The sequence below is a fragment of the Manis pentadactyla genome, chromosome 13 (assembly GCF_030020395.1).
Source record: "Manis pentadactyla isolate mManPen7 chromosome 13, mManPen7.hap1, whole genome shotgun sequence".
Classification (NCBI taxonomy): Eukaryota; Metazoa; Chordata; class Mammalia; order Pholidota; family Manidae; genus Manis; species Manis pentadactyla.
In genome coordinates, this window is record NC_080031.1 from 5,263,765 (window position 1) to 5,286,567 (window position 22,803).

At 39.5% G+C, this 22,803-nt stretch overlaps 1 protein-coding gene across 3 annotated transcripts in view; it reads left to right on the forward strand.

Annotated features, from left to right (window-relative positions):
- Window positions 1-22,803, forward strand: part of UBE4A (ubiquitination factor E4A) — a 30,885-nt gene that overhangs the window by 1,794 nt on the left and 6,288 nt on the right. For 2 of the 3 annotated variants that reach the window (XR_008993507.1, XM_057491122.1), the window contains exons 2-16: window positions 2,521-2,682; window positions 6,330-6,503; window positions 7,110-7,222; window positions 7,989-8,141; window positions 8,643-8,823; window positions 9,048-9,250; window positions 9,456-9,647; window positions 10,559-10,892; window positions 11,686-11,806; window positions 13,433-13,737; window positions 15,040-15,172; window positions 16,203-16,390; window positions 17,863-17,963; window positions 18,076-18,189; window positions 19,507-19,681. Coding sequence is in view for 2 of the 3 variants with exons in the window: in XM_057491122.1 (XP_057347105.1) it covers window positions 2,562-2,682; window positions 6,330-6,503; window positions 7,110-7,222; window positions 7,989-8,141; window positions 8,643-8,823; window positions 9,048-9,250; window positions 9,456-9,647; window positions 10,559-10,892; window positions 11,686-11,806; window positions 13,433-13,737; window positions 15,040-15,172; window positions 16,203-16,390; window positions 17,863-17,963; window positions 18,076-18,189; window positions 19,507-19,681 (2,608 nt within the window). In the remaining variant the exon portion in view is untranslated. The remainder of the gene's footprint in view (window positions 1-2,520; window positions 2,683-6,329; window positions 6,504-7,109; window positions 7,223-7,988; window positions 8,142-8,642; window positions 8,824-9,047; window positions 9,251-9,455; window positions 9,648-10,558; window positions 10,893-11,685; window positions 11,807-13,432; window positions 13,738-15,039; window positions 15,173-16,202; window positions 16,391-17,862; window positions 17,964-18,075; window positions 18,190-19,506; window positions 19,682-22,803) is intronic. The other variant, XM_036919892.2, reaches the window with a different exon arrangement.

Genomic DNA, 22,803 nt, shown 5'->3' on the forward strand with positions numbered 1-22,803 from the left:
AAGCCCTTAGCTTGAAGTGGGATTGTGGGTGCTGCTGTTGATTACAAGGAGATCAGGGGTAATGTCCAAATAAGTCATTTCATAAATATTTTATTTGGGATTTTGTGATTGTGATATATAATGCCAGACACCCAAGAAAACAATAATCAGATATGCATCTGTGATTGAATGGCTTACCATCTAATGAAGTAGAAGATCTGTATGAGGAGTTCAGGGTAGAAAGTTGTGAATTCTGTTAATATTAGTGAAATGTAATGGGAGGCTAGCTTCTTTCTATACTGTGATGGTATAGTATTGAGAAAGGAAGAAATAATGCAATTTATGACTATAAATCCTCTTTATCTCTCTTGATAGTCTTAAGGGCCTGTTTCTGTCATACATTCTTTATCCCTGGCTTTCAGCTTACTTCCTTTCTGCGTGGGTGGTGCTGGTCTCCTTGGTACTGATCTGAACTCTCTTCAGTTGTTTGTAAAAACTCATTAGAACTGGCTTACACAATATAGGGGAATCTATTGGCTTTTTTATAACTGAAAAAGAGTTTCTCTTTTCGTCTCTCAACTCTTTTCCTATATGTTGGCTTAGTTTTAAGCTAGACCCTTTTTAGGTGGTGGAAAGAGGGCAACTCCAGGTTTATATGTTACTAACCTAACAACCCAAGCAGGAAAAAAAGAGTTCCTTATTTCTGTAGATGTAGCCGAAGGCCTGAAACTGGTGTTCATTAATTCTCATAGGTCTTGCTAGGGTCTTGTGCCCACTCTTGAATCAGTCGCTTTGGCCAGAGAATGCTCTTTTCTTTTTGGCCAGGTTAGATTCACATGCCCATTCCTGGAGCTAGTGGGTGAGGTCATCCCCTTCTGAATACATGGACTGGGAATGGAGTGGATCCCCACAGGGAAGTGTGGGATGTCATCTTGAAAAAAGAGCATGTTTTGGAGACAGAAAATAACAAGAGCTCACTAAACTTTTTGCATTCCTCTAGACTTCAAGGTACCTTAGAGTAGAGGTCAGGTGGCAGTCAGCCAACAATGAGACAATTCTTGGTGCCTCTACATGAATTAAGGGTAATAATTAGGCTTATGCAGTGTATAAATGGGCAAAAAATCCTCTCCAGGATTGTTGTTAATTCCAACATGAAATATGTTATCTTTTTTGCATTATTAAGATCAACTAAACTATACATAGCAAAAAAAAAAATACATAGAGTAACATCTAACAGTTCAGTTGTTGAAGCAGTAAAGCCCAGCACCATGCTGAGTGGAGACTAGACTGTCTGCCTAAGTCACTATAGCTATTTAGCCATTAGCTCTTACGCAAAAACATGACAGAGGAGCAGGAAGCAACTGGTGAAGATGCCTCAGAATTGTCAAGACATATTGACAGTAAATAAGGGTAACTTTTCCTCCAGTAAATAAGGGTAACTTTTCTGACTTGGCATTGGCTGTTAACATGATTCTGCGAGTTGTCTTACCTCAGTAAATTAAAGGTAGGCTGAATGGTCTTTTCTCCTCCTTCCCTTGTACCCTGCCCCTATTCCTACTAAGGCCTCTGTCCTTGCTGCAGCTCAGCATCCTCATAAGTATTCATACCCTCTGTCTCTTCCCACCCTTTTCAGGGTTGTATTTCTAGTCTGTTATCTTAGAATTTCGAAAAGGGAAGAAAGCCTTTCAGGGATCTCTGCTTATCCCACTGTGCAGCCGAGTCCCCTTGGGTGCTTGAATGAGGACATGTAATCAGAACAGTGCACATGCAGGCTCAGCCAGCTCCACTAAATACCCTTGAGGTGTATATCTGTTTCATATTACACATTAGGAAATTGTGTGTTTCTTCTGTGTGGTAAAAAATGAGATAAATGGTGAAAGTTAAATATAGAATTAATCAAAGACCATTTAGTTTTTAATGGAAGAAATATCAGTAGTCAGAAGCCCAGCAGTAGATGCAGATTGCTTAATATGTATATTTAAAACCCACAACATGATGCTAATCTGGTCCCTGTCCTGATTTGCCGTTCTGTATCTGAGATACAGGCTTACATTTAGATTTTATGTAGCTGAGGAATTCCCAGCTCCACCTCTAAGTCATAGAAGCCTGAACAAGCGCCATCTTATGCTTACGGTGCGTGAGAATTAGTCAGCCAGAGATTTATGGGAAATTCGAGTTCTTTTTGTGTTAAGTGCCACATTGTTGCTACGGTTAGTAGATGAGTTCCCTCTGTAACTTCAATACTTCTTTCTACTTAACCTATTTTTTAAAGGTATAGCAAACAGAAACATGTCAACCATAAATGGATTCCAGCAGAACATTTTTTAAGCCTTTTGGTTTTAGCTACCCCCAAATCAGGCCAACTTGTCCAGCTGGTAGGTTTCTAACCATTTTGCCAAATATGTTTTGTATCTTGGAATAGGAAGGTCTTACCCAAAGCCTTTTAAAATGATTTACACTTGAGAAATGAGAAAAGAAACCATGGGTATTTTACAACTGTGTTATCTGCCCTTCTGTCTCTAATACCTGCCCATTCTGTAGCCCCTGCCCCTAGGTCTGGATGGAGGATACGTTAAAGTGAAATGACAGACCAGGAGAATAACAACAACATCTCAAGTAACCCCTTTGCTGCTCTTTTTGGCTCCCTGGCTGATGCCAAGCAGTTTGCAGCAATCCAAAAAGAGCAGCTGAAGCAGCAATCTGGTAAGTGGAGTTGCCAACAGCAGCAGATGAGATGACCTAGAATGGGGTCTTCCCAGATTAAGTATTCTTTGGGTCCTTGATTGCCGTTGGAATTTAAATTTGGGGCAGAGGTTGTTTTTTTGTTCGTCTTTGTTGTTTGTTTCATTTTGGGGTCCTCTCCTCCCTGTCCTCCCCTCTGCATAAAAGAGACCAGGTGGTTCTGTAGTAACAGTTAACAGTCATGATCCCAAAGCTGTCAAGCCATTTTATTTATTTTTTAAATCACCTAGTAAAATATATTTTAATAAATCTTTTTTAACCTGGGAAACTGAGGTTGTAGGCATAGGTATAGAAGGCAAGTCATATGCAGCTATAGAAAGCAAATATGTAAAAAGAAGACTTTTAAAAGCTTTTTGGCTCATGGGCAAATGAATGAGATTTGTTCTTAAGCCCAGTGTTTCAGAGTCTATGTCAAGCAAAATGCTTCTTCCGTTCCATAGAGGGGCCACTTTTATAGCTTACTACTATTAGAACAGACTTCTCAGAAAATCTGTTCCTTAGCCTTAATGTGAAAAAAAGCAAAATAATATCTCACTAATAAAAGGGTTTTCCTCAACTGGTACCAAAATTAAGTCTACCTTTGTCCTATAAGGAGACACAATTCTAGAAGAATTAAGGTTATGTTTCTCAAACTTATTAGTCTTCTGAGAATGTTACCTCAAGTCAGAAATTGCTCCCCATCTCTTCCCTCTAAAAGTAATAGTGTGTTTTGTTTTTAGGAAAGGAGAATGTTTATATTATCCCTTTATTTTGTTTTATTTCAAAAGTGTTCAGATGCATAGCTGCGTTGTGGCCTTGCTTTCTAATTAGGATTGAATAAAAAGGAGGTAAGGGTAAGACAGATGAGTAGTGACAGAAGGTGATGGGTGACACAAGGGAGAAATAAATGTAATGCTGGCTTTTTAACATGATAGAAAGGCGGCTCTGGGTCTGAAATCTCCCAGACTTCTAAAATACTGGCTCGGAGTGGGAAACCTTGGATTAGGAGACTGTAAGAGAGAAAGGAGGGTGAGGAATAGAGGGGACAAAAGGGAAATGAAAAATATAATTTATGAACATGTGGTTAAGAGAAATTTTGCTAAATACGTCCTATCATTCTTGGAGTCAGTACAGTAAGGAGTAGAGTGCCAGAACACTTGTCCTTCTGGCTGTAAACAGACAGAAGGCTGGCTGGAGTCGGGAGCATTGCAGGCACCAGGCACTGGGGACAAAGCAGGTACATGCCCTTCTGTTACTATTTTGGCACCTCATCATCTTAGTTTGTTTACACTGAGTTTATCACGCCGCCAGGTCTAACCTGTTTTCCACCAACAGTTAGTACTCTGGCAAAACCTTTGGCCTCCTGTATCGAGCTTTACTTACTAACCTCACCGCACTAGAGCAACTCTTACTTCTGAGAGTTTTGCCTAGACTTTTAGAATAACCATTTTGTCAGGAGAGGAAAGCAGAGACAGACTCAGGTAGCTTTTAGTTTGTACTCATTCAGCATGAGTGCTGCTCTGGGAGGCACTCCTAAGTTGTTTTATAAAAAAATTAAAGGATTCAAGCAATAAGAAAAAAATAACAAACTAGAGAGGAAAAAAAAGAACAGAAGATGGGAAAAAGCAATTTATACATAATAATCAAATGACTAAAAAAAATCCAGTCTCACTATTGGGGAAATGGCCATTAAAACAATTAGATCATTTTTAACTTAGGAAATTTGTGAAGATTTAAAGAGGCACTCCCTCATACATTGTTGGTGGCCATGAAAAGTAGAGCAGTCTTCTGAGGGTAATTACATAGTGTGTGTTAACATTTAAATGTTCAAGCTCTTTAACCCAGCAATTCTACAAATTCATCCTACAGAAATACTCATACAAGGACACAAAAAGAATTTAATTATATTTAGTGCAATATTGTTTGAAATCTTGAAGAAATTGGAAACAGTCCAAATGTTCATCACTTGAAAAGCAGCTACGTAAATCACTGTGAGCAAACAATGCAGTCCTATGTAGCTATTGAAAAGAATGAGATAGGCTGGTAAATGACGTAACGGAGAAAGGGGCTGCTGCTGATTTAAGTTTAAAAATCAAGGTCAAAGTGGTATGGATATAAATACAGATATGGAGTGATCCCTTTTTAAAAAAAGAAAATTATAGTAAACCTTTAGCACCAGAATAGGAAAGAAATCTGGAACACTTTTGCTAAGTTAAATCACTGTCCGGCATGGTGATATAGGGAACTGGTTTAGAGGAGACTTTGTGTATTATATTTTCTGGTACAGTTTGGAATTAGTAAAGCAAATGTATTCTCTTCAAATCAGGAAAAAGCCATATGCTTAAAATAATTAAAGGCATATTGAACTATTAGATAATTAGATAATTCTTTGTTCACTAGGATTCCATAGGGAAAATACTATTGCTGCTTCTGACAAAATAAAACTTATGATTTATAAGATGTGATAGAATTTATAGCCAAAGATTTTGAAATCCTGTATTTAAGATGTTGAATAGCAAAAAATGAATAGCATTTTTCCAAAGAAAACATGCATGTGGCCAACAGGTGCACAAATGGTGCTCCACATCACTAATCATCAGGGAAATGCAAATCAAAGCCACAGCAACATATCATCCCACACCTGTTAGAACCAAAAAGACAAGAAATAGCAAGTTGTTGAGGATGTAGAGAAAAAGGAACTCTTGTGCACTGTTGGTGGAATTTTAAATTGGTGAAGCCACTGTGGAAAACAGTATGGAGGTTCCTCAAAATATTAAAAATAGAACTACCGTATGATCCAGCAATTCCATTTCTGGGTATCCAAAGGAAACTAAGACACTAACTCAAAAAGATATCTGCATCCCTATGTTCACTGCAGCATATGGTATGAACAGTGTTCATAGCCAAGGTATGGAAGCAACCTAAGTGTCCATCAGAGAATGAATGGATTAAGAAAATGTGATACAGACACAATGGAATATTACTCAGCCATAAAAAAAGAATGAAATCTTGCCATTTGTGACAGTATGGTTGGACCTTGAGGGCATTATGCTAAGTTAAATAAGTGAGACAAAGAAATATACTGTATGATCTCACTTATATGTGAAGTCTTAAAAAAATAAACCCACAAGCTCAGGGATACAGAGAAGAGACTGGTGTTGCCCGAGGTGGTAGCAGTGGGTGGGGGAAACGAGTGAAGGGGGCCAAAAGGCACAAACTTCCAGTTATAAAATAAGTAAGTCATGGGAATGTAAGGAACAGCGTGGTGATTAGAGTAATAACACTGTATTGCGTATTTGAAAGTTGCTAAAAAAGTAGATCTTAAAAGTTCTCATCACAAGAAAAAAATTTTTGTGACTATGGTGGTGGATGTTAACTACACTTATTGTGATCATATATACAGATATCAAGTAGTTATGTGGTACTCCTGAAACTAGTATGTTAGCAGTCAATTGTACCTCAAAAAAAAAGTTGCCCGACTTGAGATGTTCTCTGATTAGATGATTAGTTTATTTCACATTCAAAATTATCCCTTCTCTTGGTTAGTTTACATTGATCATTTTTGGTAGTGTACTTGGTTGTCTTTTAAAGAGAGGAGTGTAAACTCAATGGCTTGCATTTTCTGGCAGATGAACTCCCAGCTAGCCCGGATGACTCTGATAATAGTGTGTCAGAGAGCCTGGATGAATTTGATTACTCCGTGGCGGAGATTAGCCGCTCATTCCGCTCACAGCAGGAAATATGTGAGCAACTCAACATCAATCACATGATCCAAAGGATCTTCCTCATTACTCTGGATAACAGTGAGTTCCAGACTTACAGCCAGTCTGTTCATTATTCTGCCTTCCTGCTGGGGCTAGGGAACTGCTCTTGCTGCGTCTAATACTTAAGCAAACCCACTGTACTCCCTGGAACACAGGGTGTATATTTCAGTGAAGCATTTGATGTGATCTGGAAACAGTATTTAAATGCAGGTACAACTTCCCTTCCCGTTGTGCTTCTTACTGGGCCGTATAGCTACTTGCCTTTCCTACCTTAAAAGAAAAATGGGAATGGCAGCCATGTCCCTTTTCTTCTCAGAGGTGACCTAAATATGTAGATGGAAGCCCCAAGAGGTGTCAGGCAGGGTTTCCCCCCTGTGCCCTATCTCTGGTTAAACCCCAAAGTTAGCGCTCATGTCTGGGATTCCCTTTTTAAATGTTATGATGTTAGGTTTTTTAACAAAGCCCGTGCTCTTTGGGGAAAAGGAAAAACAAAGATTTAAATCTTTAGATATTGCTTTGTGTGTAAAGATTATTCTGATATTACTAGAGTCAAACTTGGAATTCAAGAGAAATGCTGCAAAAATCAGTTGTCTGTAGAAAACATAAGCATTATCCTAAACCTACCAAATTAAACCCACTTCCCAGGTGACCCAAGCTTGAAAAGTGGGAATGGCATCCCCAGCCGTTGTGTGTATTTGGAAGAAATGGCAGTAGACCTAGAAGATCAAGACTGGCTTGATATGAGCAACGTTGAGCAGGTACCCACTTAACGTTCCTTCTATGTGCCTTCAGCAGAAATTGGCCATGAAGCTGAACTCTGCTCACCTTTCCTCACTATGACTTTGTTTACCTCCATCTCTTACTTTGCTTGTGGTGTTCCTTCCTCTTTTGGAATCTTCTCATCTACCATGGCCTCATGTCCATCCTCTAAGACCCAGTAAAGTGCCATCTTATTTACAAAGCTCTGCCTAGAAGGAATTGTCATTTTCTGTCTCATGTAGTGGCTTTTTATATACCTGTCTTAGCTCTCTTATTTGACTCTAAGTTGTCCAGGCCAAGGCCCATCTCTTTCTTAGTATGTTTTCCAAAATCAGAACAGTCTATTTTACCTGATAGGTAAAATACTAAAGGAATGAAAGCTTGGTAGAAAAGACACTTGACAACTTTAGTTTAACTTTATGTATATATAAGTATGAGTGAGGTCAGCAATCACACAGAGTAATAATTTCACATAAAGTTTAATCATTTAAATTCTCTACATCATTCAACAAATATTCTTTTAATACTTTGAGCCAGGGGCTGTATTAGGCACTTGAGCCAGATTTAGGATAACTTTATATATACAATTACATTTGAAGTATAATATTTCTCAAGTAATAAGACACTGGGTCTTCTTTTTCCCCTTCACTGTACATCCTGTGATTCTCACAATAACCTATGTCAAAATTAACTTTCACACTTGGTGTTCTAAGATTAACTTTGCAATGGTTTAGTATTTTTGTTTGTTTGTTTGTTTTTTATTAGGCTGTCTTCACTCGCTTATTACTTCAAGATCCAGGCAACCACTTGATTAACATGACATCTTCTACAACGTTGAATCTCTCTGCTGATCGAGATGCAGGGGAGAGGCACATTTTTTGTTACCTTTATTCCTGCTTCCAAAGAGCCAAGGAAGAGGTAAATAGTCCCTGTTAAGTACTTATTATCCTCCTAGGTTATCTTTAACATATAAGCCAGAAAGCTGGGTCAGTATCTTTGATACCAGTTTATATATATCATACTCTATCTATAACTGGATATCAGAGACAGTATTAGTTTGTCCTGTAAAGTTTTAATCTCTCGTTCTGACATTTAGGGGTCCAACCCTTTCTCAAATTAACCAGTGTCTCCTATGCTCTTCTACAAACCTCTTAAAAATTCACATGCTTAAAAAAAAATCTGGTAAGTTTATTTCCACTAAATAATAAAATAGGCTAAGCTTGGTCACTTCCAGAATTAAAATTCTAATGGGTAGATGATTCCTTAAACCAAAGAATGAACTCTTAGGAATTTTGAAGTATCCATAGGAGAGTAATCCTGTTTTGAGACACAATGTCTTACCCATTCTATTGGCTATGTTCACTGTTGACCCAAGTCATGGAGTTAGACTCTTCCCTCTCTTCTCTATGCTGTTGCCAGATTACCAAAGTTCCAGAGAACCTGCTACCTTTTGCAGTGCAGTGCAGAAACCTCACTGTGTCTAATACCCGAACCGTTCTCCTCACCCCAGAGATCTATGTTGGTCAAAACATCCATGAGCAGCTGGTAGATTTGATGTTGGAAGCCATCCAAGGAGCCCGTGAGTACAGAAGCAAGATCTGTGAGCTTCTGCATTTTGCTTTCCAAATTTACAATTCCTCTCATTGCATTAAGAAGCCTCAGAGCCACTACAGTTCCAATATAAATTAAAGAAGAGAGCTCAGACCTTGATCTTTGTGGTTGGATACCAGTAGGCTTATCAAAGATATCAAAAGTAAAGAGAGCCCATGTATAAAGGCACATAAAAATCCCTATGGCCTCTTTTTCTCTTTCTTTTTCTGTCAGATTTTGAAGATGTAGCTGAGTTTCTGGAAGAGGTCATTGAAGCCTTGATATTGGACGAGGAAGTTCGAACATTTCCGGAAGTCATGATCCCAGTGTTTGATATTTTGTTGGGCCGAATAAAAGACCTAGAACTCTGCCAGATCCTGTTGTCTGCGTATCTGGATATTCTTCTCTATTTCACTAGGCAAAAGGATATGGCAAAGGTGGGTCTGAATGGTGGTATACATTCAGTTGAGCTGGAGATTTAATTCTTTATGCTTCCCTATCCTGAGGGCACTGTAATGTTATCTGTTGAATAAAAGGAAAATATATCGGTTGTTGTATAGACTTATCTCTTTGAGGCCCTCTCATTCCATCACCTTTATTTCATCGTACAGACGAGTAAGTAGGACTTGTCTTCTCCTACAGGTTTTTGTGGAATACATTCAACCCAAGGACTCAAGCAATGGGCAGATGTACCAGAAGACCTTACTAGGAGTAATCTTGAATATCTCCTGCTTATTAAAGACTCCGGGTGTAATAGAAAATCATGGCTACTTCCTGAATCCGTCTCGCTCCAGTCCCCAGGAGATCAAAGTACAAGAGGCCAACATCCACCAGGTGGAACTGTTTACCTGTGTAGCCCAGCTCTCTGATTTTATAGTATAGTTTCCTCAAGAAGCAGATACAGATATGGCTACTTGAGCCTCTTTGGGAAGGCAGATTGATCTGGTTGGCTTTCTACACTAATCATGTAAAGAAAGTGCCCTCTTTTTAGCATGTGCTGAGACCAGAGGGTAAACCTTTGTGTGGTTAACAATAAGCTGCTGCTGTTCTTTGCCATATGCCACAGCACAGCGGCTTCCTCTCGACCCTTGTTTTCTCACCAAGCTACTTCTTAGCACTTTAGTTCCTAAAATCTGACTGAACTCCAGCTTGTAAGCCCAACTGTTTTCCTTTCCCTCCTGCCACCCATGTCCTCTCTATTTGGGCTTGTTAACATCAATTACAGTAGAAGTCAGGCCAACACGAGGCAGGAAATGGTTGAATTGGGGACGGTTTAAATCTCCTGTCACAACTGTCTAAAGCAGGGGTTGGCAAATTGCAGCAGTGGCCAAATCCAGGCCACCACCTGTTTGGGTGATAGTTTATTGAACATAGCCATGCCCGTTCGTGTATGTTATTTATGGCTTGATTTTATGCCACAATGTTAGAGCTGAATAGTTGCTACAGAGACCATATGGCAGGCAAAGCTGAAATATTTATCATCTGGCCCTTTGCAGCAAAAGTCTACTGACCCCTACCCTAAAGCTATGTAAATGCCGTCTGCAGGTTGGCAGCTCCTCAGGAAATCTCTCTTAAGGGCAGAGAATTTTTTTTAAATCAGAACTGGAGAATAAGCCATAGGGAGAGTGAAGGGAAACATTATAGTTAGCATATTTTTGGAAATTGCCAATGACTAAAGTTTGGGAGTAACAAATATTAGGATTGTGAAACTGGAATGTTTGTGGTTGTGTTTTCTGGTCAAACAGTTCATGGCTCAGTTCCATGAAAAGATCTACCAGATGCTGAAGAACTTACTCCAGCTCTCTCCAGAAACCAAACACTGTATCTTGTCCTGGCTTGGAAACTGTTTGCATGCAAATGCAGGCCGCACCAAGATTTGGGCCAATCAGATGCCAGAAATCTTCTTCCAAATGTATGCCTCGGATGCCTTCTTTCTGAATCTGGGTGCTGCTCTCCTGAAGCTCTGCCAGCCATTTTGCAAACCCAGATCCTCTCGGCTCCTCACCTTTAATCCCACTTACTGTGCCCTCAAGGAGCTGAATGATGAAGAACGAAAAATAAAAAATGTACACATGAGAGGTAGGGGGAACTGGAATTCTTAAAACTGTGTGTGTGTGTGTGTGTGTGTGTGTGTGTGTGTGTGTGTGTGTGTGTGTGTGTGTGTGTGTGTGTGTGTGTGTGTGTGTGTGTGTAGCATCTAAAGCAACTCACTTCTTGTCCTTTTTCACAAAGATTCCTCTTTCTCAAGCTGAGGCAGAAAGAACTAGAAATTTTTAAAAGATAGACTTAAAAACAAAACTGGTAGCTTTTAGATGTTGTACTTTAGTGAGATGTCTCAGAATTTGGTAGTGTTGGGTATTCATTCATTTTATCTTTTTAAAACTGAATAAAGCATGGTCACTGTCTTTTTTGGATCATTCTCCAGAAGAATGCAAGTATATTAACAAGTAGTTGTAATTTGGGGTAAGGCTATGCTATGGGAACACAGAGGAGAGAGTGAATAATAAATTGCACAGAAGTCGGAGGTCTTTATAGCTGAGTCTTGAAAGATGAGTTGGGTTTATCAGGCAAAGAAGCAAGAGAGTCCTCTGTGCAGAGGAATAACAAGTTCAGTTACAAAGCTGTGGAAAGACTTGACGAAGGAACATTGAGAAGCTCAGTGTGACCTGAGCAAGAGGTAGGTAGGGAAAGGGGTATGAGAACTGGCAGGAAATGAGTCTGGAGAGGAAGAACATTGGGGCTAGATTAGAGAAAATGTGAACAATACAAAGATGGCTGGTGGCAGTGTGGAAGCTGAACTGGAGTAAGGAGACACGAGAGCGACCAACACGTCTATGGCAAGCCGCTTACTGTTCCTTTTAACTTCCTTTAGGTTTGGACAAAGAAACCTGTTTGATCCCAGCTGTGCAGGAGCCAAAGTTTCCCCAGAACTACAACCTTGTAACAGAGAACCTTGTCCTGACAGAGTACACCTTGTACTTGGGATTTCACAGGTAACTCCTCTGATGCCAGTAGGGAAGAACTACTTAGTGGTGCTGATGACCAAGAAGTTAGAAGTGTCTTACAGGTATAATCTCACTTTATTTTGAAGGCTTAGGATTGAGTAGGAAAAGGGCATTATATGCACTGATTTTGTTTGCATGAATTGGCTTTGTCCAGATACTTTGAGCTTATTTTTAATTTTTTTTTTGTATCATTAATATACAATTACATGAGCAACATTGTGGTTACTAAATTCCTCCCATTGTCAAGTCCCCACCACATACCCCATTACAGTCACTGTCCATCAGCATAGTAAATGCTATAGAGTCACTGCTTGTCTTCTCTGTGCTATACTGCCTTCCCCGTGTTATTTTTAATTTTTGACCTGTTAAACTTTTTTGAATTAAAGATACACTCATATTTTTCTGTAAACTTGCAAATTTTTAAATCACTGTCTTCCTGTTGTCATCTGCAACAGTGGCATTGTTTTCATTTAATATTTCACTTTCTGTTCTCGAATTGTCATTATTTTAAAAGACCCAGCTGTACTATTTAGTGAAGACAAAATTGGCAAAATAAAGAAATGTTTATAAAGGCTTCCGATAAGGAGTGTAAAGGTTTGAGAACGAGAAGATATGACTTCCAAAAATGATTCTGGCTAGCTCTGTGATTTTTTTCCCTCTGATTTAGCTTGTTATGACTATAAGAATAGGAAATTAGGGGAGAAAATAGCTACTTACTCATAGCTACAGTGTGTAGGAAGGGGTTTTGGGAATGACAACTGTTAATGCTTTCTTGGGATACTTAAGTTTTTCAAAACTCAGTAAATTTCTGGAAAATACAATTATGTATTTATTAGAGAGTTTTCCTGTCCCTGTCATTGACATTTTAAATGAGCCAGTAGATAACAATTCAGCATGTGTTTAACCTGTTAAACTGCCTAGATCCAAAAGCAAAAGTGACTGTCATCTGTATTGGCTCGCTGACCCTGGGCATTATCTACAGGGTCAGAGAAGATGATGTTGGACTGTACACACAGAGACAACTACCCATAACATTGAATTACGAGTCTTCCTTTTGTTAGAGAACATTGGACTGACCCTTTGTGAAGAATAATTTAAATTTATGTTGAACAGCAGAGAACTGGAAGCTGCTCTTAGGTTGCATCCCAGGTGGCTACTACTTTATATGTGGTCATTACTAATCTAGAGTCCTTTTCACCAACTCATTCTGAACTAACCATAGGAAGACTGTCTGTTTAACCGCATCCAAGTATGATCCTTGCACTTGTGATGTCAAACTGTCCTGCTGAGCTTCTGGTACTTTGCCTGACAGTTACCTGTTCTACATGCAGCGCAGCCTATACTCTGTCTTTGGATGTGCATTTCAGGTGAAGGCTGCTACCCCTTTGTGATTAGCTTCAGTTGTGTTGAATACTTGGTAACATTTTCCCGGTGCTATGACCCTGCCTGACCTGTCAGTAACTTTGGTGAGCACCTTCTATGTCACCACAGTTGCAGCTCCCTACATCCTAAAAGAGAATTAATGAATGAGGTCATATTTCACTGAACCAGTCTGTACTCAGCTGTCCCTATGTGAGCCTCCTAACCCAGTCTCTTCTGCTTTCCTGGGGGCAGGTTGCATGATCAGATGGTAAAAATCAACCAAAATCTACATCGGCTACAGGTTGCCTGGCGGGATGCTCAGCACAGTTCTAGCCCTGCTGCTGACAACCTCCGTGAGCAGTTTGAACGACTGATGACCATCTATCTTTCCACCAAGACGGCTATGACTGAACCACAGATGCTGCAAAATTGCCTGAATCTGCAGGTGTCCATGGCTGCCCTACTAGCTCAGCTGGCCGTAGGCAACGAGGGCCCCCAGCCGATAGAGCTGACATTCCCATTGCCAGATGGCTACGGCTCTTTGGCTTATGTGCCAGGTAAGCAGGCTCTCCCTTGGCAACTTCCTGTTTATAGCCATCGAAGTTTAACTGGGCCACTGTGGACGTTTGATCCTCAGAAGGACCCTTCCTTAGTTATCATTCAGCTGCTTTTGGAGGAGCAATTCAAACTCGTAGGCAGTACCTACTGGTCAAAGTACGGGAGAACTGACACCTTGCTCCTCAGCATTGTGTCCCCACTGCTCTGCAGCCCAGAAAATAGTCTTCAGAGGATTAAATGCAGTCAGGGTTTTCAAAGCTGCTAGTTTGTATCATTAATATTGTTTCTTGTTCAACTTGTAAATTTACCTCTAACTCTTCCTATTTTAAAATTATTTCTAACTCTTCCTGTGCTTTTCTTTAGAAAAAAAAGCCATCTCCTGTTGGAGATGTTAACCCAGAAGGGAGATTGTGTGTGTATGTTGGTGAGGGGCTGGCCATCAAAATCAGGTCATATGTTCTTGAACAGTGTATTGGTCATCTATTGCTGAGTAACAAATTACCCTAAAACATAGCAACCTAAACCAAACATTATCTTGTACGGTTTCATTGGGTCAGAAATCCAGGAGCAGCTTAGCTGCATAGTTCTAACTCTGAGTCTTGGGAGGGTGCAGCCAGGCTGCCACTCAGGGCCGGAGGGTCTGCTTACAGCTTAGTCATGTGGTTGTTGGCAGACCTCAGTTGCCAGCTAGCCTCTTTCCCAGGCCACACAGGTCTCTCCTTAGTACTGCTCATGACACAGCAGCCGGCCTACCCCAGAGCAAGTGACCAAAATGGAAGCTGGATGCTTTTACAGCCTAATCATGGAAATAGCATACCACGACTTCTGTATGCCTCAGGGTATATCTCCCACTCTGGAAGAGTGTAGGAGGGGACACACAAGGGCATGAATGCAAGGAAGGCCAGGGCCTTTGGAGACCATCCTGGACACTGGTGACCATAGTCACTGATGTATTTGGCCTTATTCCAGATTCTTCATACATCCCAAGGGCCTTTTAATGCACAGTTAACCTTAAGTGTGGAAATATATATGTATGTATATGTTAGTACACTTTCTTAAACTGCTCTGGTGTATTAACAATATTTTGTATGTCTACTATTTTTATATTTACTTGGATAAAAATAAAATTGACTTAGCTGTGCAAGAGATTCTACATGTATTAACTTACCACCATTCCTAGTACCTACAAGACATTGGGCTTTTTGACTTTCATTACATAGAGTGAAAGAGAGGAATTTAAATATTGCTTAGTACAGACAGTCAGATGTTTAGCTAATTACAGTGAATATTTTCTTTCTCAGAATTTTTTGCAGATAACCTAGGTGATTTCCTTATTTTTCTCCGCCGCTTTGCCGATGACATCTTGGAGACATCAGCCGATTCCCTGGAACATGTCCTTCACTTTATCACCATTTTCACTGGAAGCATAGAAAGGTGAAGTGCTGAAAGCTTGGCTCTGTCACTGTTCAGAGCTGCAAAACATTCAGAAGTCTTCTAAATGGAAAAATAAACAAGGCTGAATCATAAGGGGCTCCCCTCAGAAGTTGTGTTAACATTAATGAATCACCTGACCATCCTTACGGGTAGTCAAAAATCCCACTCTTGAGAGGCATAATAAGCAAAGGACTTTGCCCACGGAGAATATGAGCCTGCATATAAGCTACCTGATGGGAATTCCACTGCTTGTCCCTGGTTAAAATAGTTAGTTAATGCCAGAAACCTTACCAATGGCAGCCAGGTGCTAATGATCTAGAAATTGCATGATAAAATTTGCTCTTAAAATCCTGAGTTGATAAGCAGTAAACCTAGGTAAATGCTTTTGGATCTCAGGTCTTCTGATTCATAGTTTGGAGTCCTCTTTCCCAAAGGAATATACTCACTGACCTAGAGAGTTACTTCGCTGATGTTTTGGTGCCTAGGCCAAAGGAAACATTGTGTACATATGTGAAGGTTTGCTTCACGAAGAAGAGAATGATTCATAATCCCCTGAGCTATTGCAGTGAGAAGTAGGTAGAATCCAACCCTTCATGGAACTGAGCAGACCTAATGAGAAATCCTAAGTCAACAAGTATTTATAAGGCACATACAGAATGCATTATAAGTAATGTAGAATAATTATATGCTGGCCCTTATCCTCAGAAAACTTAAGAGAGGCAAGTTTATTCCAGATCAAACTTAGAGAATAGTAAGCAGTAAATAATGCATTGTTATAGAAAATAATGACTATTTAGAATGGCTGAGCATTAAATGGAAACTTAAGTACTCACCCTCATATTTGGTAAGCTGTCATCTCAAGAGTTGAACTGTATTATCCCCCTCCGAGATTGGCAGACTCAAAACTGCGAATCCTGTTTTTGACTGTAACATTGGTATAGGATGTTTTGGCCCTTATATGGAGAAAGCAGTCATAAATTTGGAGGTTAAGTCTTCTATGAGCTCAGTTTGCTTTCTGTCCTATTTGCAGGATGAAGAATCCCCACCTAAGGGCCAAACTAGCTGAGGTGTTAGAAGCAGTGATGCCCCACTTGGATCAGACCCCAAATCCCTTAGTATCCAGTGTATTCCACCGGAAACGTGTGTTCTGCAACTTTCCCTATGCAGCCCACCTTGCAGAAGCTCTGATCAAGGTCTTTGTGGACATTGAGTTTACAGGTAAAGCAGTCGAGAGCTGAGAAGCTGGTACTGGTGGTGTTTCACCCATTATTTATTGAATAGGTACTACATGCCAGCCTTGATACCAAGTGCTTTTATTTACTTTGTCTCATTAATTTGTCACTGTCTGGAAAGTTTTACTGTATTATCCCATTTTACATATAAGAGCATGGATGTGCAAAAAGATTAAATTATTTGTCTATATCATACAACTGAGTGGTAGAATCAGGCCTGTCTAACCTAGAGAAAACCACATACACTTACCAGCTCTATTACATTGCTTGAGTAGATCACAATGAAACAAATTAGGCTGTCCAGTTAACCTGGGTCTTTATTTTTCTCTACCTTATAATTACAGTACAGTGAATAATGAGACAGTATGCAAATTGAGATTTTTTTTTTTGTCTTATCCAGACTAACTCTCTAACAATCTAATTGTTAGATTAAGGATAATAGCAGGCAACATTCCCTTTCTCTCTTGACCTTTTGAGATCTAACTGAGATGCTGTATTTTAGTAAATAGTACCTCCATCTCAGCCAATAAACAAAATATGTCAAGGAGTTAAAGACCCCTTTTAAAAGGGATGTCCTACCATCCAATAAGTACAACCAACATTTTGCTGATTGCCTTTCCATATTTGAATTAGGACTTTGTCACTTGCTCACCTCTGAGCCTTAGTTCCCTCATCTGTAAAATGGGTTGCAGCAATACTTACATGAGATACTGTATGTAGGTCTTCATAATTCATAAGAAGTTGCACAACAAATCCTGCAGCTATCTCATTATATGACTCTTAGAACCCTTTGGTTGTAATGGTAGAGGACATATTATAATTCATTTTATTTTTGAGGAAGTAGAAGTTGAAAAAGCTTAAGAGACTTGAATTAAGTGGAGCCAGAAGGAAAACCTAGGTCATCTAACTCCAGATCCCATGCGTTTCCTTTATTTTGTGACCCAATCTAAAGAGCTTTAGAGGTTCCTTTGGTTTGTGAAAAGCAGTGTAGGCCTCAGATTTTTAGCTCCTGGTCTGACTTTTTAGAATAATTAAGAACCAGTTGGCTACACAGTTGGGATGTTACCCATGAAGAAAGTGGGGCTTTCTGCAGACGTATCCCATTCTGCAGGTGGCTGTCACTGCCACAATGGCCCGCTCAGAGGCCTCATTCAGAGTCTGATAAATACTCTGCATTTGGATGTGAAAGCATTTGTTTCCCTTGGCCTTTTTGTACAGTCTGGTCCTTGTCTTAGTCTGCATAAGGTGTCCTTGACGTCTGTGTCCATCTTGTTCTGTCAGAAAGGAAATAAGCAAACACCTGGCTACAACTTTAGGCCTGTATAAACTCACAGGGCATATTTTGCCAGTAGCCCAGACATGTTCAAAATAAAAGTAAATGACACACGTAGATGTAAGCTCTTACTCTTTCTCGTGAAGTACCACCTTTGCTGGTTTTCTGCTCGCTCTTTACTCCAGGTGATCCCCATCAATTTGAACAGAAGTTCAATTACCGCCGTCCCATGTATCCCATCCTAAGGTACATGTGGGGGACAGATACCTACCGAGAGAGCATTAAGGTGAGAGTTTTTGGTGCAACCAAAACTGAGTTTCCTGAGTTTTGCTTCAGATAAGCCTTACTGAGTTGTGGTTCAGTACTAAAATGGTTTTCGCTTGGGCCGGGACTTACAGGATTTGGCTGACTATGCCTCTAAGAATTTAGAAGCCATGAATCCCCCACTTTTCCTTCGCTTTCTTAACCTGCTAATGAACGATGCCATCTTCCTTTTGGATGAAGCCATACAGGTAAACAAAACCAGATTTAACTGTGTCATTATCAAATCATGACCGGTCCATACCTCTTACTTTTAACTGTAATAGAGCAATCCTTACGCCCCTGGTAACAGTCTCGGACAACCAAAAAAAAAGAGGTGGGACTCTAGTCTTGTCATTATAGAGCCTGATAGGTATTGTTCCATTAGAGACCAAGATCAAGGGTCATTGAGGCCTCATGAGCTGGGATGATACCTTTGTGGAGAGTAGGACAGAAGGCATGAGGAAGCCAAAATAAGGTGCCCTGGGCAGGCTTCATCGGGCCAGCACTGCAGAAGGAGATCGGGACCCGGTGTCCAGTCAGTGCCCTTCAGCCTTTTTCCATCCCGGTGCATCAGTAGCAGTAGCTCGCTAAGGCAGTGTTTCCTATCCCTCTCCTAAAAGACACTGATTTTTGTGCCACTGCTTCAAAAAAAGTCTCTGGTTTGGGTTATTTTTCAATATAAAGACTCAAAGTCATCAATACTCTTCATTTATCCACTTCCCCAGATCTTTAGCTGTATTTGAATCATGAGTTTCACAGCCTTATCTGCAGCAGGTGTTAAGAAAGGGCAAAGGAAGATGAAACAGGTGAATCATGAGGGTAGCCCACTGGACAGCCAGAGCTCCTCATATGGATCAGCAGCCCCCCAAGTAACATGTATTTAATTTGTGAGAAAGGTTTCCTGCTTTTTTTGTGATCCTGTACTTTAAGATTTTTGATAGGTTTTCTTAGAAAACAAGAACAAGTTCCTATAATAAACAGACCCTTCTAAGCAAGAGCTGTGTGACACAAAGAATGACACAGATGGTGTTTTCATGTGACTAAAAGTTTAACACGTTTTTTGCTACAACAGCAAGAGTGATGAGAGGTAGAAGGTTTTAAATATTTATGGTTCTCCTTTCAGACATCTTTTTGGGTTTGTGGTTTGGGGGTTTGTTTGTTTTTTCCATCCTTCAGGAAGGATTGGTTCTTTTTTCACCATAGTCTTTTTGTTTTTGCCCAGGTTTCATGCATTATACTATTTATCCTCCTTTCTATTTCATGGACTATATAATATTTCCTAGGAGAATTACCATTAGTGTACCCCAGCTAAAACAGATCTATATAGAGTCACAATTTCTTTTTCTCTTAATTCCTCAATTTTTTTTAAGCTTCAGCCCTATGCTGAGAAATAAAGACTTGTGTGTCATATGTAGTCCCTGGTTTTCCCGGCTCAGTGGACTAGATTTTAAGTAAGACCTCTTAAATATCACCTTCCCTTCGACTGCACTTTTCTTCTCTGATACATCCACCTCCGGTTTCTGCAGTATTTGAGCAAGATAAAGATTCAACAGATCGAAAAGGACAGAGGTGAATGGGATAGTCTGACTCCAGAAGCCCGCCGAGAGAAGGAGGCTGGCCTACAGATGTTTGGACAGCTGGCACGTTTCCATAACATCATGTCAAATGAAACAATTGGTACCCTTGCCTTTCTAACATCAGGTAAGGACACGAAGCACTGCCTTTCCAAAAAATCTGCTTCATTTGAGGGATCAGTCCAGCTGAAACAAAGAATTCTCACTGGTGACAGTCTCCACCATAGTCGGAGAGGGAAATGAATCACTAGAGAAGCTTCAGGAATGATGATGCCCACTGTTGGCGTTGGATGAGGAAATAGTCACCCTCAAACAGTTGTCAGAAAGCATAAATTTGTATGATTTTTCTTGAGGGCAAGTTAGCCATATAAATATATGGGTATGTGTATTAACCATAAAAAATCTGTGTGTGTGTGTTAATCTGAAAAATACTCTTGAACTAGTGGTTAAATGTGGTAGATCAAACAGGGACATTTATCTCTACTTCCTCTAGATCTACACTGCCCAATTCAGTAGCCCCTTTCCCCCTGTGTTTATCAAGCATTTAAAATGTGATTAGTCTGAATTGAGATGTGCAATAAGAATAAAATACACACTGCAGTCTTACTACGCTGATGGAGTGTGGCTGCAATGGGGTGAGGTGGGGAACTTGTTAATATGGGTGAATGTTGTAACCACTATGTTGCTCATGTGGAACCTTCATAAGATTGTATATCGATACCTTAATTTAAAAAAATTTTTTTAAATACACACTTGCAGGATGTAGTACTTTTAAAAGAATGTAAAATCTTTCATTAGTAATTTTTATATTGATTGCATACGAAATGACAGCCAAAGATCACCAGACATTTGAGGAAATCCTCTTATGTGACACACAGATAGTAGATGAAAACTTTTTATGATCTCAAAGGAATGAGAGAAGATACAGCATCCATAAAACAAGAACAAAGAGACAATAAAAAGGGTTATTCAAAGAACAAGAACAAGCTCTTGGATATGGAAAATGAGGTCAGTAGAAGACTTAGAAGATCCATTCAAGGAACTCTTCCATGAAAGTAAACAGAAAGAAAAGGAGATGGAAATTAGAAGAGAAAGGCTCAATCTAGGAAGCGTCAAAAGAGAAGAATGCAGGGGAGGAAATTATCAAAGAAATAAAACCCAAAGATTATAAGCCTAGAGAATTTTTAAAACCCCACACTAAGGTATATCATCGTGACACTTCATAAAATCAGAGTAAAGATCCTAAAAGGTGCGCAGATGTCGTGTACGATGGTTTAAGTACCAAAATGTCTTTGAATTTCACAACAGTGACGTTTGAAGCTGGAAGACATTCCTGATAGAAAGTATTTTTAGCCTAGAATCCTATAGCCAGCCAATCTATCAGTTCTGTTTGAGGGTAAAATGTAAGGACATTTTCAGATATGAGGGTATCAGATGTACTTCCAATGTATCCTTTCTTAAGAAGCTACAGAAAGATACATTCTATCAAAATGAGAGGGTGAGTCTAGAAGGAAGAAGGTGGAATCCCGTACGAGAGACACCAAGGAAGTTCTCAGGATGATGGTAGAGAGTTTGTGTAACCATCACTCAGCAGGCCTACAGAGCAAAGAGCCCAGACTGGAGTGATGGATGGAAGGTTCCAGAAAGAACATGTCCAAAAAATACAGAAGTGCTAGAAATGATTCTGTTGGGGGTTTTACATTTTTGTTGAAGGGCTTAGAAAGATGTAGTGATAGATAGTCTGAAAACAAAAAGTATTAAAAAGTATCTCTATTACTTTATATATATATATATTCATTAGGACTCTGTGACTGCTATGAATGATATTTACATAATCTTAATGACATAAACTCTATTTAAGCAAAGATTTGATATACTGAGGGGATCTGTATTTGGGGACAAGGGACAGGAAATAAGAGCTAAACTCATCCGTAGCAAAACCAGTAGATAATGACTAAACCTGAACCAGCAGTACTAAAGAAGCCTTTTCCTATTTTGCTTGTTAAACTTGACATGTATGTATCTATTTTTTAAAACTGTGATCTCGTAGTTCCTTATAAATTCATTGTAAGGAAGTAATTAGTCTACAAGATATGTCCATGCTGAAGTTAATCAAATTTTCATCAAGTACCAAATGATTTCACTCATTTGTGGAGTGTACCAACAAAGCAAAACTGAAGGAACAAAACAGCAGCAGACTCACAGACTCCAAGAAGGAACTAGTGGTTACCAAAGGGGAGGTGTGGGGGAGAGTGGGTGGGGAGGGAGGGAGAAGGGGATTGAGGGGTATTATGATTGGTGCACATAGTGTGGGGGGGTCATGGGGAAGATAGTGTAGCACCGAGAAGACAAGTAGTGACTGTGGCATCTTACTACACTGATGGACAGTGACTTCAGTGGGGTATGGGGGGGACTTGGTAATATGGGCGAATGTAGTAACCACCATGTTTTTCATGTGAAACCTTCATAAGTGTGTATATCAATGATACCTTAATTTTAAAAATTGAGCGTAAAAAAAATAAACAAAAAAAGTTTCATCAAGTGAAATGCTTATAACAGGAAAAATTTACAATAACCATTACATCCAGCAATAAAAGTAAAGTAAATAAATAACTTACAGTGGGCCATATACTGGAAAACCATGTGGCTGTTGGAAAAGGTTTACCCTATAGAACTTTCTGTGATGGAAATGTCCTCTAAATCTGGACTGTCCAGTACTACAGATACAAACCTCATGTGACCATTGAACAATTTTAAAATGTGGCTAGTGTGACTGAGCACTGAATTTTTTATTTAATCTTAATTTAAAAGCCACATGTGGCCAATGGCTACCATGTTGGACAGCACAGAGGCAAACATTCACTAAAATGTAAGATATTTGTGATATAGTTAATATTAAGTTACAGTAGATATACAATATGCTAATCATTTTGGATATGGAAAATGAGGTCAGTAGAAGACTTAGAAGATCCATTCAAGGAACTCTTCCATGAAAGTAAACAGAAAGAAAAGGAGATGGAAATTAGAAGAGAAAGGCTCAATCTAGGAAGTGTCAAAAGAGAAGAATGCAGGGGAGGAAATTATCAAAGAAATAAAACCCAAAGACTATAAGCCTAGAGAATTTTTAAAACCCCACACTAAGGTATATCATTGTGACACTTCATAAATGAATTTAAAAATGTACATGTGTATAAATATGGACCGAAAAGCTAGAAATGTATTAGCAACATGTTAACAGTATTTATTTCT